The following is an 11,526-nucleotide window of genomic DNA, read 5'->3' as shown; positions in this document are numbered from 1 at the left end:
TCTTTGACCTTTCCCGATCAGCCGACCAAATCTAGAAATAAAATGACTCAGTACTCTCCTGACTCATCCAAAACATAAATAAACTCGATAAACGTTAAAATTTATTATAAACATAGAATTTGAAGTCAGTTACATTATAGAACAATTGCAATACCTAATGATATCACGGAAAATAACACATTTTTCTTAAAGATAATTACAATGCACCTAGAATACCCTATGAGAATATATGATTGTTAGTAATCAGTACTAATCAGCAAAACGTCTAAATTTATGGGAACCCTTCCAAGTCCAGACATCTATGGACGTGATTTTCCAACGATTGATAAGAGTTGAACCCAAAGTTACACTTTGGACAATTGTAACCTTCCGGCCTTGGTTGATTCCTTGCTCGAATCGTTTCAATCTCATTCTGTAACTGTTGATTTCGTTTCTGTAGATTCTTTAGATCTTCAGCGATTTGATCTCTTTCCCTTTTTAGCGTCACTTTCGATTCTCTTTCGGCTTCAAAATCAGTTTTGTGCAATTCTACTTGTTCCTTCAAGGCGAAGATTTCGTCGTTTTCGCTGTCTTGCAGCAACTTGCGCAGTTTTTCAATTTCTTCAACTTTCTTGTCATGTTCGATTTCTAGCTGTGTTATGGTTTGTTGTGCAATGCTGAGTTGCCTGCGGTACTGAGTGCAATCTTCTTCAACACCAGCGTACTTCTTGATTTCGGTTCTCAACAACACATTTTCTTGTCGTGCAGACTCTGTCTCGAGTTTTGCGGTTTTCAGTTCTTGTTCAAGAGCGGCGATTCTTGACAGTTCTTCACTGTGTTTTTTGATGGTTTCCTGGTGTTGGTCTGAGAGTTGTAAAATTGTATTCATCCTCGATTTGAGATCGTTGTTTTCTTTTTCTAGCTTTTGCACGTTGCCCCTGAGATTTCCATTCTCAAACTGTAACATGTTGATTTCTTCAACTTTCGACCGCATTTGGTCTTCAAACTTGGGAGCTTGGCCGATTTTATCGTTCAGTTTTTCAATGTTTTGTGTCTTCTGGGTGAGCTCTGCGTTTAGTCCAACATTCTGGGATTCAAGAAAGCTGAATTTCTGAGAGGATTCTTTCAGTTCTTCGCAGAGTTTGGTAATTGTGTTGTTCAGTTCCTCAATTTGTTCTTTTAGTTGTATTTTTTCCACTTCTATCTCCCCCATTTTCAACTTGGCGCTGGCCAGTTCAGTCTGCAATTCATCTGTTTTTTCAACAAGACTTTCTCCCTCGATCACGTTAATAAAAGACGGTTGTTCAATCTTCATGATCTTCTTTTTCAGATTCATGATTTCTTCTTCTTGTAGTTTTTTGATGTCAGTGTAGCCCTCCACCTCATCAGCCAATCTAGCATTTTCATCTTTATACTTTTCAATGCAGATTTTAGCTTCATTAAACTTCTCCTTGTAGGATTTAACGACGTTAGTCACATCATCTTTATAAGCAACAAACTGCGTGTACTGTTTCTTCATATTAACATTAGTATGAGCAATAGTATTCTTCAATTTTTCATTGTCTTTGATGAGTTCTTCAACCTGCTTCTGGATTTCTTCATATGATGACTCTGGTGAAATGACGATCTTTGCAACAGATGAGGCAATAGTGTCCAAACCCACAACAGCTGGTTCCTCCAGTTCTTGTGTGTTAATTTGGGCAATTTCTGAGCTGATGAGGCTCTTCATTTCACGTACCTTGTTGGTTCGAAAAAGTGGCAAAACTTCAGCAGGTGGAGAAGCACTCAATGTGTGGTCGCTGATGGATGATGAGGGCTCCAGCACCACAAAAGAATCTTCATCGTCGGAAGCTTCTGGAACTTCAGTTGAAATCGATGTGATGTCCATCTCGTCACTATTCATGGCACAATTACGTTGTTATCCTCTTATCAGTTAAATTAATAAAGATTACAATGCGTTACGCATAGATTGCACTAAAATTCTGATGACAAATTATCCAAACTCAGAAACGTAAATAAATCAGGATTTTACACAGGTAGGGAATGTGGTGCGGGAGTTGTGGTGAACCTGCCTGTTTTGGTAATTTTATCTCTGCCAACCTAATAAGCCTAATTGATAGAGAAAATTATAGACTTAAGAAAGGATCTAAAACTTGCCCACGTACATATTTCTGCTGTAAATTGAATTTTGGGCTGTTTTTATATTATGAAAGATTTTTTTAATTAAAAATGAATAAAAATTTCGAAAATTCCAGGTTCTTTCTCTCGTAATGTTGGCACCTTTTATTGTGCTGTCACTGTCAAAATATTGTCAAAGCGTCCCGATTTTAAGGTTGGAAATGTTTTAGCGTTTTCTTGGCGTATTTAGAGTCTTTTTAGAGTTTCCAATAATGGAGACAATTCTGGAGCAGCAACGGCGCTACCATGAAGAAAAAGAGCGTTTAATTGACGCTATGGTCAAAGAAATGTTGCACAAAAAAGCCACTGTAAGTTAAACAGTTATTATTCGTTTTCGCCCACAGTTTTGCATTGTTTTTTAGTATCGTGAAGCTATAAATTCCGATTATCGTCTGAAGTGTTTGTTAGACAGATACATGGTTTCTACAGACCGTTTAATTGAGTTGTATGAAGATAAAGATGGTCAAAGAAAAGCTGAAGTTGCTGCTCTTACTGGGCCCAATGAGTTTCAGGAGTTTTATAATCGTTTAAAACAAATTAAGGATTTTTATCGAAAACATCCCAATGAGGTTTGTTGGTTTTAAAATTAGGTGTTGATTCTACATGATTGATTTTAGATAAGTGTGCCTATGTCTGTGGATTTTGATGAACTGGCAAAAGCACGTGAAAATCCATCTGAAGAAATGGCCAGTAAGTCTTCATACTTCTTGTTTGCTCTGGTTTTCACGCTGTTTTAGATTTGGTGGAGTTCACTGATGAGGAAGGTTATGGAAAATATTTAGATCTTCATGAGTGTTATGAGAAGTACATTAATTTGAAAGGAATTGAAAAAGTGGACTATATCACATATCTTGCAATGTTTGACCAGTTGTATGATATCCCCAAAGAACGGAAAACTGGCGAATATCGCAAATATCTCCTGTCTCTAATTGAGTATTTGACATGGTTTGTTCAAAGAGTGAAACCTTTGTTAGACATAGAACACGATCTTCAAGCTGAATCTGATGCTATTATGGTTCAATGGGAGTCAGGGACAGTTCCTGGATGGCCTGTAATACACCATATCACTCTTAATTTCAATAAATTTTAATTATTTATTGTAGAAAGAAACAGGGTCAGCTCTAGCGAACGTGGGGGCTCATTTAGACTTGTCAGCTTTCTCCAGTTGGGAAGAATTGGCGTCTCTGGGTTTGGATCGTCTCAAATCCGCCTTGATGGCGCTTGGTTTGAAATGTGGAGGGTAATTTAACCATTCCCAGTCTAAGTAAACTCTAACTCTTTATTTTAGCACTCTTGAAGAAAGAGCCCAACGCCTATTTTCCACCAAAGGCAAAGGCTCATTGGATCCTTCTTTAATGACTAAAAATAAGTCTGGGAAAGCCAGTAAAGAAAAAGAACAGCTGAGACAGAGAGAACTGGCTTGTCTTGAAGCTCAGATTTACAGATTGGCTGATTTGGTTTCTCCTCAGCGCGCTGCAACTAAAGAAAATGTTCAAAGGAAACAAGCGCGAACGGATGGCGAGAGGGATGACAGTGAAAATGAGGAGAGTGAAGAAGAGAGTCCTGATGAAGCTGATGATGACGTCCCTTATAATCCGAAGAATCTGCCACTAGGATGGGATGGAAAGGTAGTTCAAAAAATCTCAAATAAAACTTATTAATTTTCTACTTTTAGCCCATTCCTTACTGGCTTTACAAGCTTCATGGACTAAACATCAGCTACAACTGCGAAATTTGCGGTAATTACGTCTATAAAGGGCCCAAAGCGTTCCAAAGACACTTTGCTGAGTGGCGACACGCTCATGGAATGAGGTGTTTAGGCATACCTAACACTGCGCATTTCGCAAATGTAACGCAAATTGAAGATGCTCTAGCCTGTAAGCTGACCTTTTTTAAAACTACTCTTATTTTAGTGATTTGATTTGGTTTTAGTGTGGGAAAAACTGAAAGTACAGAAACAAGCTGAACGTTGGCAACCAGAAACGGAGGAAGAATATGAAGATTCCCAAGGGAACGTGGTGAATAGGAAAACATACGAGGATTTGAAGCGACAAGGGTTGTTATAACTTTTGGTTTCTTGGAGTACTGCAGCAGTAAGGTCATTTTGATTGTGTATACGTGTGAAGTAAGACATTAACAGAATTAAACTTTTCCATGTAACTGAAATTATTTTTCCATTGAATTGACTTTTAAATGAAAAAAGTTATTTGACCACACTGTATTTGTTCTGTATTTGACCATGGGGAGGACACATAAGTTATGCATCTTTTTTTATTGTCACATAAGTTATGCATCTTTGATAACTATGGCGTAAAGATTTCTATTCTAAAGATAAAAAATATTCCGGCGCATTCACCATTTTTCATAAGTAATAAAATTCACATCTCGAAGACTAAGAATTGTTTGGCTTTACACAACTTTTTCGTCAAATGAATTTTTTAGCAGTTGTGGATAAAATGAGTTTTCTATTTCGCGTCTTGAGATGAATTTGTACATTTTCTCTTAAATTACCTGATTTATTAGTTAGGAAGTTTTAAATTACCATTGGGACTTTCACGAATTTTTAGTTAAAACATTCTTTTCTAATAAAAAACGATGATAGGTTGTGTTTTCTGTTTCGAGGTTTAACTAAACAAAATCTGTTGATTTGTATTCAAATTTTATTAACTCAGACATAGTACAATTTATAGTGTTATTAAAAAATAACACAATTAAGTTAATACAAATAAAACTTGTCAGCTTTAAATGTTAAATTCTCTAGCTGCAGACAATGAAAGGCTTGACTGTTGCTTCGTATTCCATTAGAGGCTATTTTTGAGTTTTGTCCCTCTGGAAACATTTTCTGTATAGACGACACGATTTTGTGTCTTGGATTTATGGGGCCAACCAGACCGGGGTGGTGTTGTAAGCGCGGACGCCACAAGTGATCAGGGGAACTCGAGGTACCTAAAACATAACACACAAACAAAAGCAAATACGAAAGAACAAGTTAAAACAGAAGTTACTCAATAGGTGCTAGCACTCAACACAGTTTACAGTCGACAGGTTGCTAGCAAACCGTGTCGACAAACCCTCCTCCTTTTATCCGGGCTTGGGACCGGCAACAGCGTCCTTAGTGCCTTACTTAATGCACCCCAGGACGCTGCAGGCGGAGTTAAAAATCTGTTTGTGTGTAAGTATCTGTTTTGTGCGTAATAGTGAAAAGTAGAAATGTACTCACCGGGATCTCCACTTCCTAGCTGTAGACGAGGCTCGATTTCCTTTGGACTCCGAATCTGAAATTTCATTTCGTGTTATTGGGAATAGTAATTACAAAAAGAAAAAATATTACCATCGCTGTGCATCTCTCTTCAAGAATGGTTCTTTTGACAACTGGTCCTCTGCCATTTCTGATCTGGAAAAAACTTAAATTAGTGAGACGGACCGGCCCTGGTGTAGTGGGCGCAAGCGCTCCACAAGTGACCAAGGGAACTCTGCAGAACTCTGCTATCTGAAACAAAAATAACACAACACGAAGCAAAACAAACCAACAAACCTTTGGGTGCTAGCACTCAACATTTTCAAACCTAAAAGAGAAACGGTTAAAAATTCAAACCTGTCGTCGACATCTTCAGCGTTGACAGCTCGACCTGGTGGATTGTGACGTTGTGGGCACTGGAATATCCTGCAGAATTCTAAAGTCTGAAACGTATTATGTTACATATTGGTGTTAGTCCCATATTAGTATCCCAAAATGTTAGTTTCCCAATAGGTTAGTTATGGTTAAAACCCCAATGTTACCAAATAATTGTTTTCATATTCCGATTTATTAATTGCGCACTTATTCTAAAACTTATTTCATAACTTACTTTCTAAGCTTAGTTGCTAACTTAACTAACTATACTAGGTACAGGCGAGCCCTGAAATAAAAACATACAAAAGACATTAATTAGAAATAGGAAGAATCACCGAAGAAAATTATTCCCTGGAATACATCTGAAAAAAGCAGAAATTAGTGAAGAAAATCGAGAATTCAATTGGAAACAAGCCCTGTAAAGGAAAGTAGTAATGAAATGGGGGACTTGCTTGCTGGCCGGGGCGTTGAATCATTGCATCCTGAAGGTCCTCCTGGAAGTTCACGTTCTGTCCTCCACTTCGATGATGACTGCTGCAATCTGTAACATTCAGAACATTAAAAACTTCTAGTCAAGCCCTGAAAAGAAAAGTAGTAATGAAATGGGACTTGCGTGCTGGCCGGGGCGTTGATTCCTCGCATCCTGAAGGTCCTTCTGGAGGTTGACGTCTTGTCCTCCACTTCGATCATGACTGCTGCAATCTGTAACACTCAGAAGATTAAAAACTTCTAGACGATCCCTGAAAAGGAAAGTAGTAATGAAATGGGACTTGCTTGCTGGCCGGGGCGTTGAGTCGTCGCATTCTGAAGAGCCTCTTGGAAGTCGACATCTTGTCCTCCACTCCGAAGTCTCCTAGAATCTGTAACATTCAGAACATTAAAAACTTCTAGACAAGCCCTGAAAAGAAAAGAAGACAACTAAAACCTGTCGTGGACATCTTGACCTAGGGTTGTGATGTTGAAAGCACGGAAAACTTCTAAAATCTGAAACATATAATGTTGCATATTTGTGTTAGACTCGTGTTAATACCCCAAGATGTTAGTTTCCCGAGAGTTAAATATGTCAGTTAGATTTAGTGCCGCATCCCCGTTAACTTAACTTAACTTATTTCATAACTTACTTTCTAAACTTACTTGCTAACTTACTTGCTATAACCTAATTGCTAACTGAACTAACTATTCTAGGTACAGACGAGCTCTGAAATAAAGATATACAATAAACATTAATTAAAAGAAAGAATCCACAATGTCACTATCCTTTTATCCAATGAAACCTGGAAATAACAAAAAAAAATTAATAAAGACACACTTGAATTTATCAAAGGTATCGCTTCTTTGCTTCATGACTAAGAAAAGAGTGAAATATTTGTTCTTATCAACCCATCTGAAGATTTCCGTGGAGAGAGCCAACAGGAATGAGTCCTGAAGCTTCTCATGTTTTTTTACAGTGAACAGGTCGCTAGCAAACCTGTCCACAAACCCTCCTCCTTTTATCCGGGCTTGGGACCGGCAGCAGCGTCCTTAGTGCCTTACTTAATGCACCCCAGGACGCTGCAGGCGGAGTTAAAAATCTGTTTGTGTGTAAGTATCTGCTTTGTGTGTAATAGTGAAAGGAAGAAATGTACTCACCGGGAGCGGGGCTCTCCACTTCCTGGCTGAAGACGATGAGAGGATCGATTTCCTTTGGACTTCGAATCTGAAATTACACTTCGTGTTATTGGAGACAGCAATTACAAAAAGAAAATCAATTACCGTGGTTGGACATCTTATCTCTTCAAGAACGGCTTGTTCGACCACTGGTCCCCTGCCATTTGGGCTCTAGAAAAAACTTATTTTAGTGAGACGGGCCGGCCCAAAGGCCGACCCTGGTGTAGTGGGCGCAAGCGCTCCACAAGTGACCAAGGGAACTCTGCAGAACTCTGCTATCTGAAACAAAAACAACACAACACAAAACAAATCAACAAACCCATTGAGTGCTAGCACCTCAACATTTCAAAACCTGAAAGAGAAACGGTTAGAAATTCAAACCTGTCGTCGACATCTTCAGCGTTGACAGCTCGACCTAGTGGACTGTGACGTTGTGGGCACTGGAATATCCTGCAGAATTCTAAAATCTGAAACGTATTATAGTTACATATTGGTGTTAGTCCCGTATTAGTACTCCGAAATGTTAGTTTCCCAATAGTTAGTTATGGTTAAAACCCCAATGTTACCAAATAATTGTTTTCATATTCCGATTTATTAATTGCGCACTTATTCTAAAACTTATTTCATAACTTACTTTCTAAACTTAGTTGCTAACTTAACTAACTATAATTAGGTACAGGCGAGCTCTGAAAAAAAAAACATACAAAAGACTAATTAGAAGGAGAAAGAATTACCGAAGAAAAATCTTGACTGGAATACATCTGAAAGAAGCAGAAATTAGTGAAAAGAATCAAGAATTCAGTTATAAACAAGCTCTGAAAAGGAAAGTAGTAATGAAATGAGACTTGCTTGCTGGCCGGGGCGTTGAATCCTCGCATCCTGAAGGTCCTTCTGGACGTTGACATCCTGTCCTCCACTCCGATGATGACTGCTGCAATCTGTAACACTCAGAACATTAAAAACTTCTAGACGATCCCTGAAAAGGAAAGTAGTAATGAAATGGGACTTGCTTGCTGGCCGGGGCGTTGAGTCGTCGCATCCTGAAGGTCCTTCTGGAAGTTGACATCGTGTCCTTCACTCCGATGATGACTGCTGCAATCTGTAACATTCAGAACATTAAATACTTCTAGACGATCCCTGAAAAAAAAAAGTAGTAATGAAATGGGACTTCCTTGCTGGCCGGGGCGTTGAGTCGTCGCATCCTGAAGGTCCTTCCGGACGTTGACATCCTGTCCTCCACCCCGATGATGACTGCTGCAGTCTGTAACACTCAGAACATTAAAAACTTCTAGTCAAGCCCTGAAAAGGAAAGTAGTAATGAAATGGGACTTGCGTGCTGGCCGGGGCGTTGATTCCTCGCATCCTGAAGGTCCTTCTGGAAGTTGACATCGTGTCCTCCACTCCGATGATGACTGCTGCAATCTGTAACACTCAGAACATTAAAAACTTCTAGTCAAGCCCTGAAAAAGAAAGTAGTAATGAAATGGGACTTGCTTGCTGGCCGGGGCGTTGATTCCTCGCATCCTGAAGGTCCTTCTGGAGGTTGACGTCATGTCCTCCACTTCGATGATGACTGCTGCAATCTGTAACACTCAGAACATTAAAAACTTCTAGTCAAGCCCTGAAAAGGAAAGTAGTAATGAAATGGGTCTTGCTTGCTGGCCGGGGCGTTGATTCCTCGCATCCTGAAGGTCCTTCTGGAGGTTGACGTCTTGTCCTCCACTTCGATGATGACTGCTGCAATCTGTAACATTCAGAACATTAAAAATTTCTAGACGATCCCTGAAAAGGAAAGTAGTAATGAAAGAGGGCTTGCTTGCTGGCCGGGGCGTTGAGTCGTCGCATCCTGAATGTCCTTCTGGAAGTTGACATCGTGTCCTCCACTCCGATGATGACTGCTGCAATCTGTAACACTCAGAACATTAAAAACTTCTAGTCAAGCCCTGAAAAAGAAAGTAGTAATGAAATGGGACTTGCTTGCTGGCCGGGGCGTTGATTCCTCGCATCCTGAAGGTCCTTCTGAAAGTTGACATCGTGTCCTCCACTCCGATGATGACTGCTGCAATCTGTAACACTCAGAACATTAAAAACTTCTAGTCAAGCCCTGAAAAAGAAAGTAGTAATGAAATGGGACTTGCTTGCTGGCCGGGGCGTTGATTCCTCGCATCCTGAAGGTCCTTCTGGAGGTTGACGTCATGTCCTCCACTCCGATGATGACTGCTGCAATCTGTAACACTCAGAACATTAAAAACTTCTAGTCAAGCCCTGAAAAAGAAAGTAGTAATGAAATGGGACTTGCGTGCTGGCCGGGGCGTTGATTCCTCGCATCCTGAAGGTCCTTCTGGAGGTTGACGTCATGTCCTCCACTTCGATGATGACTGCTGCAATCTGTAACACTCAGAACATTAAAAACTTGTAGACGTTCCCTGAAAAGGAAAGTAGTAATTGAAAGGGGACTTGCTTGCTGGCCGGGGCGTTGAATCCTCGCATCCTGAAGGTCCTTCTGGAAGTTGACATCGTGTCCTCCACTCCGATGATGACTGCTGCAATCTGTAACATTCAGAACATTAAAAACTTCTAGTGAAGCCCTGAAAAGGAAAGTAGTAATGAAATGGGACTTGCGTGCTGGCCGGGGCGTTGAATCCTCGCATCCTGAAGGTCCTTCTGGCCGTTGACATCCTGTCCTCCACTCCGATGATGACTACTGCAATCTGTAACACTTAGAACATTAAAAACTTCTAGACGATCCCTGAAAAGGGAAGTAGTAATGAAATGGGACTTGCTTGCTGGCCGGGGCGTTGAGTCGTCGCATCCTGAAGGTCCTTCTGGAAGTTGACATCTTCTGCGTTGACAGCCCGATCTGGTGGATTGCAATGTTGTGAAACCGGAAAATTCGCAGAATTCTAAAATCTGAAACAAATCATGTTGCATATTCGTGTTAGTCCCAAAGTGTTAGTTTCCCATTAATTAAAATCTTTCAGTTAGATTGTAAATCCCGTTTTGTTAGTAGTGCACTTGTACTATAACTTATCACAAAACCTTATTTCTAAACTTAGTTGCTAACTTAATTGCTAACTTATTTGCTAACTTAGCTAACTATACTAGGTACAGGAGAGCTCTGAAATAAAGACATACAAAAGATACTAATTACAAGAAAGAAGAATCGTTGAAGAAAATGGAACTGGAATACACCTAAAACAAACAGAAATTAGTAAAAAGCATCAAGAAGTCAGTTATGGGAAGTTGCGTTGGGTGCTTGCCAATTCATCGATGCACTCGGCGATCCACACTCTATCTATCCAGTTTGTGAAGAAAATTTCATTTTCCACTTCGAAATCTGCTGAAACCTGGAATTATCAAAAAAGAATTTAATAAGGACACACTTGAGTTTGTCAAAGGTATCGCTTCTCTGCTTTATGACTAAGAAAAGAGTGTAACATTTGTTCCCATCAACCCATCTGAAGATTTCCGTGGAGAGAGCCAACAGGAATGAGTCCTGAAGCTTCTCAAGTTCTTTTACAGTGGACAGGTCGCTAGCAAACCGTGTCCACAAACCCTCCTCCTTTTATCCGGGCTTGGGACCGGCAGCAGCGTCCTTAGGGCCTACTTAACGCACCCCAGGACGCTGCAGGCGGAGTTAAAAACTGTTTGTGTGTAAGTATATCTGTTTTATGTGTAATATTCAAAGAATAAAGTAAAACTAACGCGAACTAACCAAATCGTCCCTACATAAACCATTACAATCCCACTCTGTAACGATTTAATTTCAAACTCGCTTTATTTCTCACACACGCAATGTCTACGTCTATCCTCAACAAGAGCCACTGCACAACTGCCCTCCGACCGACTAATTAATTACGATTACGTGATTACCTAACTCTTTTTACTCAAAAAAACTATTTGTAGCAAACAATGGCCCGGGCGAGAGCCGCTGAATGATTGACACTCGACTAACTAATTAAATAGAATTACGTGATTACCTAACAATTTTTCTTATTGCGCAAAAAATTGTTCGCTAAGAATGGACACTGCGCTCCCGAAACCATGAAAATTAAAAGGAAGTAAACCGAATGTTTCCTGTAAATTACTGTAGCTATCTACTTGCAGAG

At 39.8% G+C, this 11,526-nt stretch overlaps 2 protein-coding genes across 2 annotated transcripts; one reads left to right on the top strand and one right to left on the bottom strand.

Moving 5' to 3' along the window:
* Nucleotides 1–81: 81 nt before the first annotated feature.
* LOC148173197 (uncharacterized) lies at nucleotides 82–2,058 on the bottom strand. The gene has a single exon (XM_088040221.1). The coding sequence runs from the start codon at nucleotides 1,880–1,882 to the stop codon at nucleotides 272–274; it is 1,611 nt and encodes a 536-aa protein (XP_087896347.1). The 5' UTR covers nucleotides 1,883–2,058; the 3' UTR covers nucleotides 82–271.
* Nucleotides 2,059–2,254: 196 nt separating this feature from the next.
* noi (splicing factor 3a subunit 3 noi) lies at nucleotides 2,255–4,323 on the top strand. The gene is made up of 8 exons (XM_088039477.1): nucleotides 2,255–2,465; nucleotides 2,520–2,726; nucleotides 2,775–2,847; nucleotides 2,895–3,208; nucleotides 3,261–3,397; nucleotides 3,446–3,785; nucleotides 3,833–4,034; nucleotides 4,090–4,323. Exons 1-8 carry the CDS (start codon nucleotides 2,370–2,372, stop codon nucleotides 4,221–4,223), a joined length of 1,503 nt encoding a protein of 500 aa, XP_087895603.1. The 5' UTR covers nucleotides 2,255–2,369; the 3' UTR covers nucleotides 4,224–4,323.
* The last annotated feature ends 7,203 nt before the right edge of the window (nucleotides 4,324–11,526 follow it).

The sequence above is a fragment of the Gnatocerus cornutus genome, chromosome 6, assembly GCF_029298725.1.
Source record: "Gnatocerus cornutus isolate USDA-ARS CGAHR chromosome 6, icGnaCorn1.1, whole genome shotgun sequence".
Taxonomy (NCBI): domain Eukaryota; kingdom Metazoa; phylum Arthropoda; class Insecta; order Coleoptera; family Tenebrionidae; genus Gnatocerus; species Gnatocerus cornutus.
Note: the sequence above shows the minus strand (reverse complement) of the source record. Positions and strands in the feature narration are given on the sequence as shown.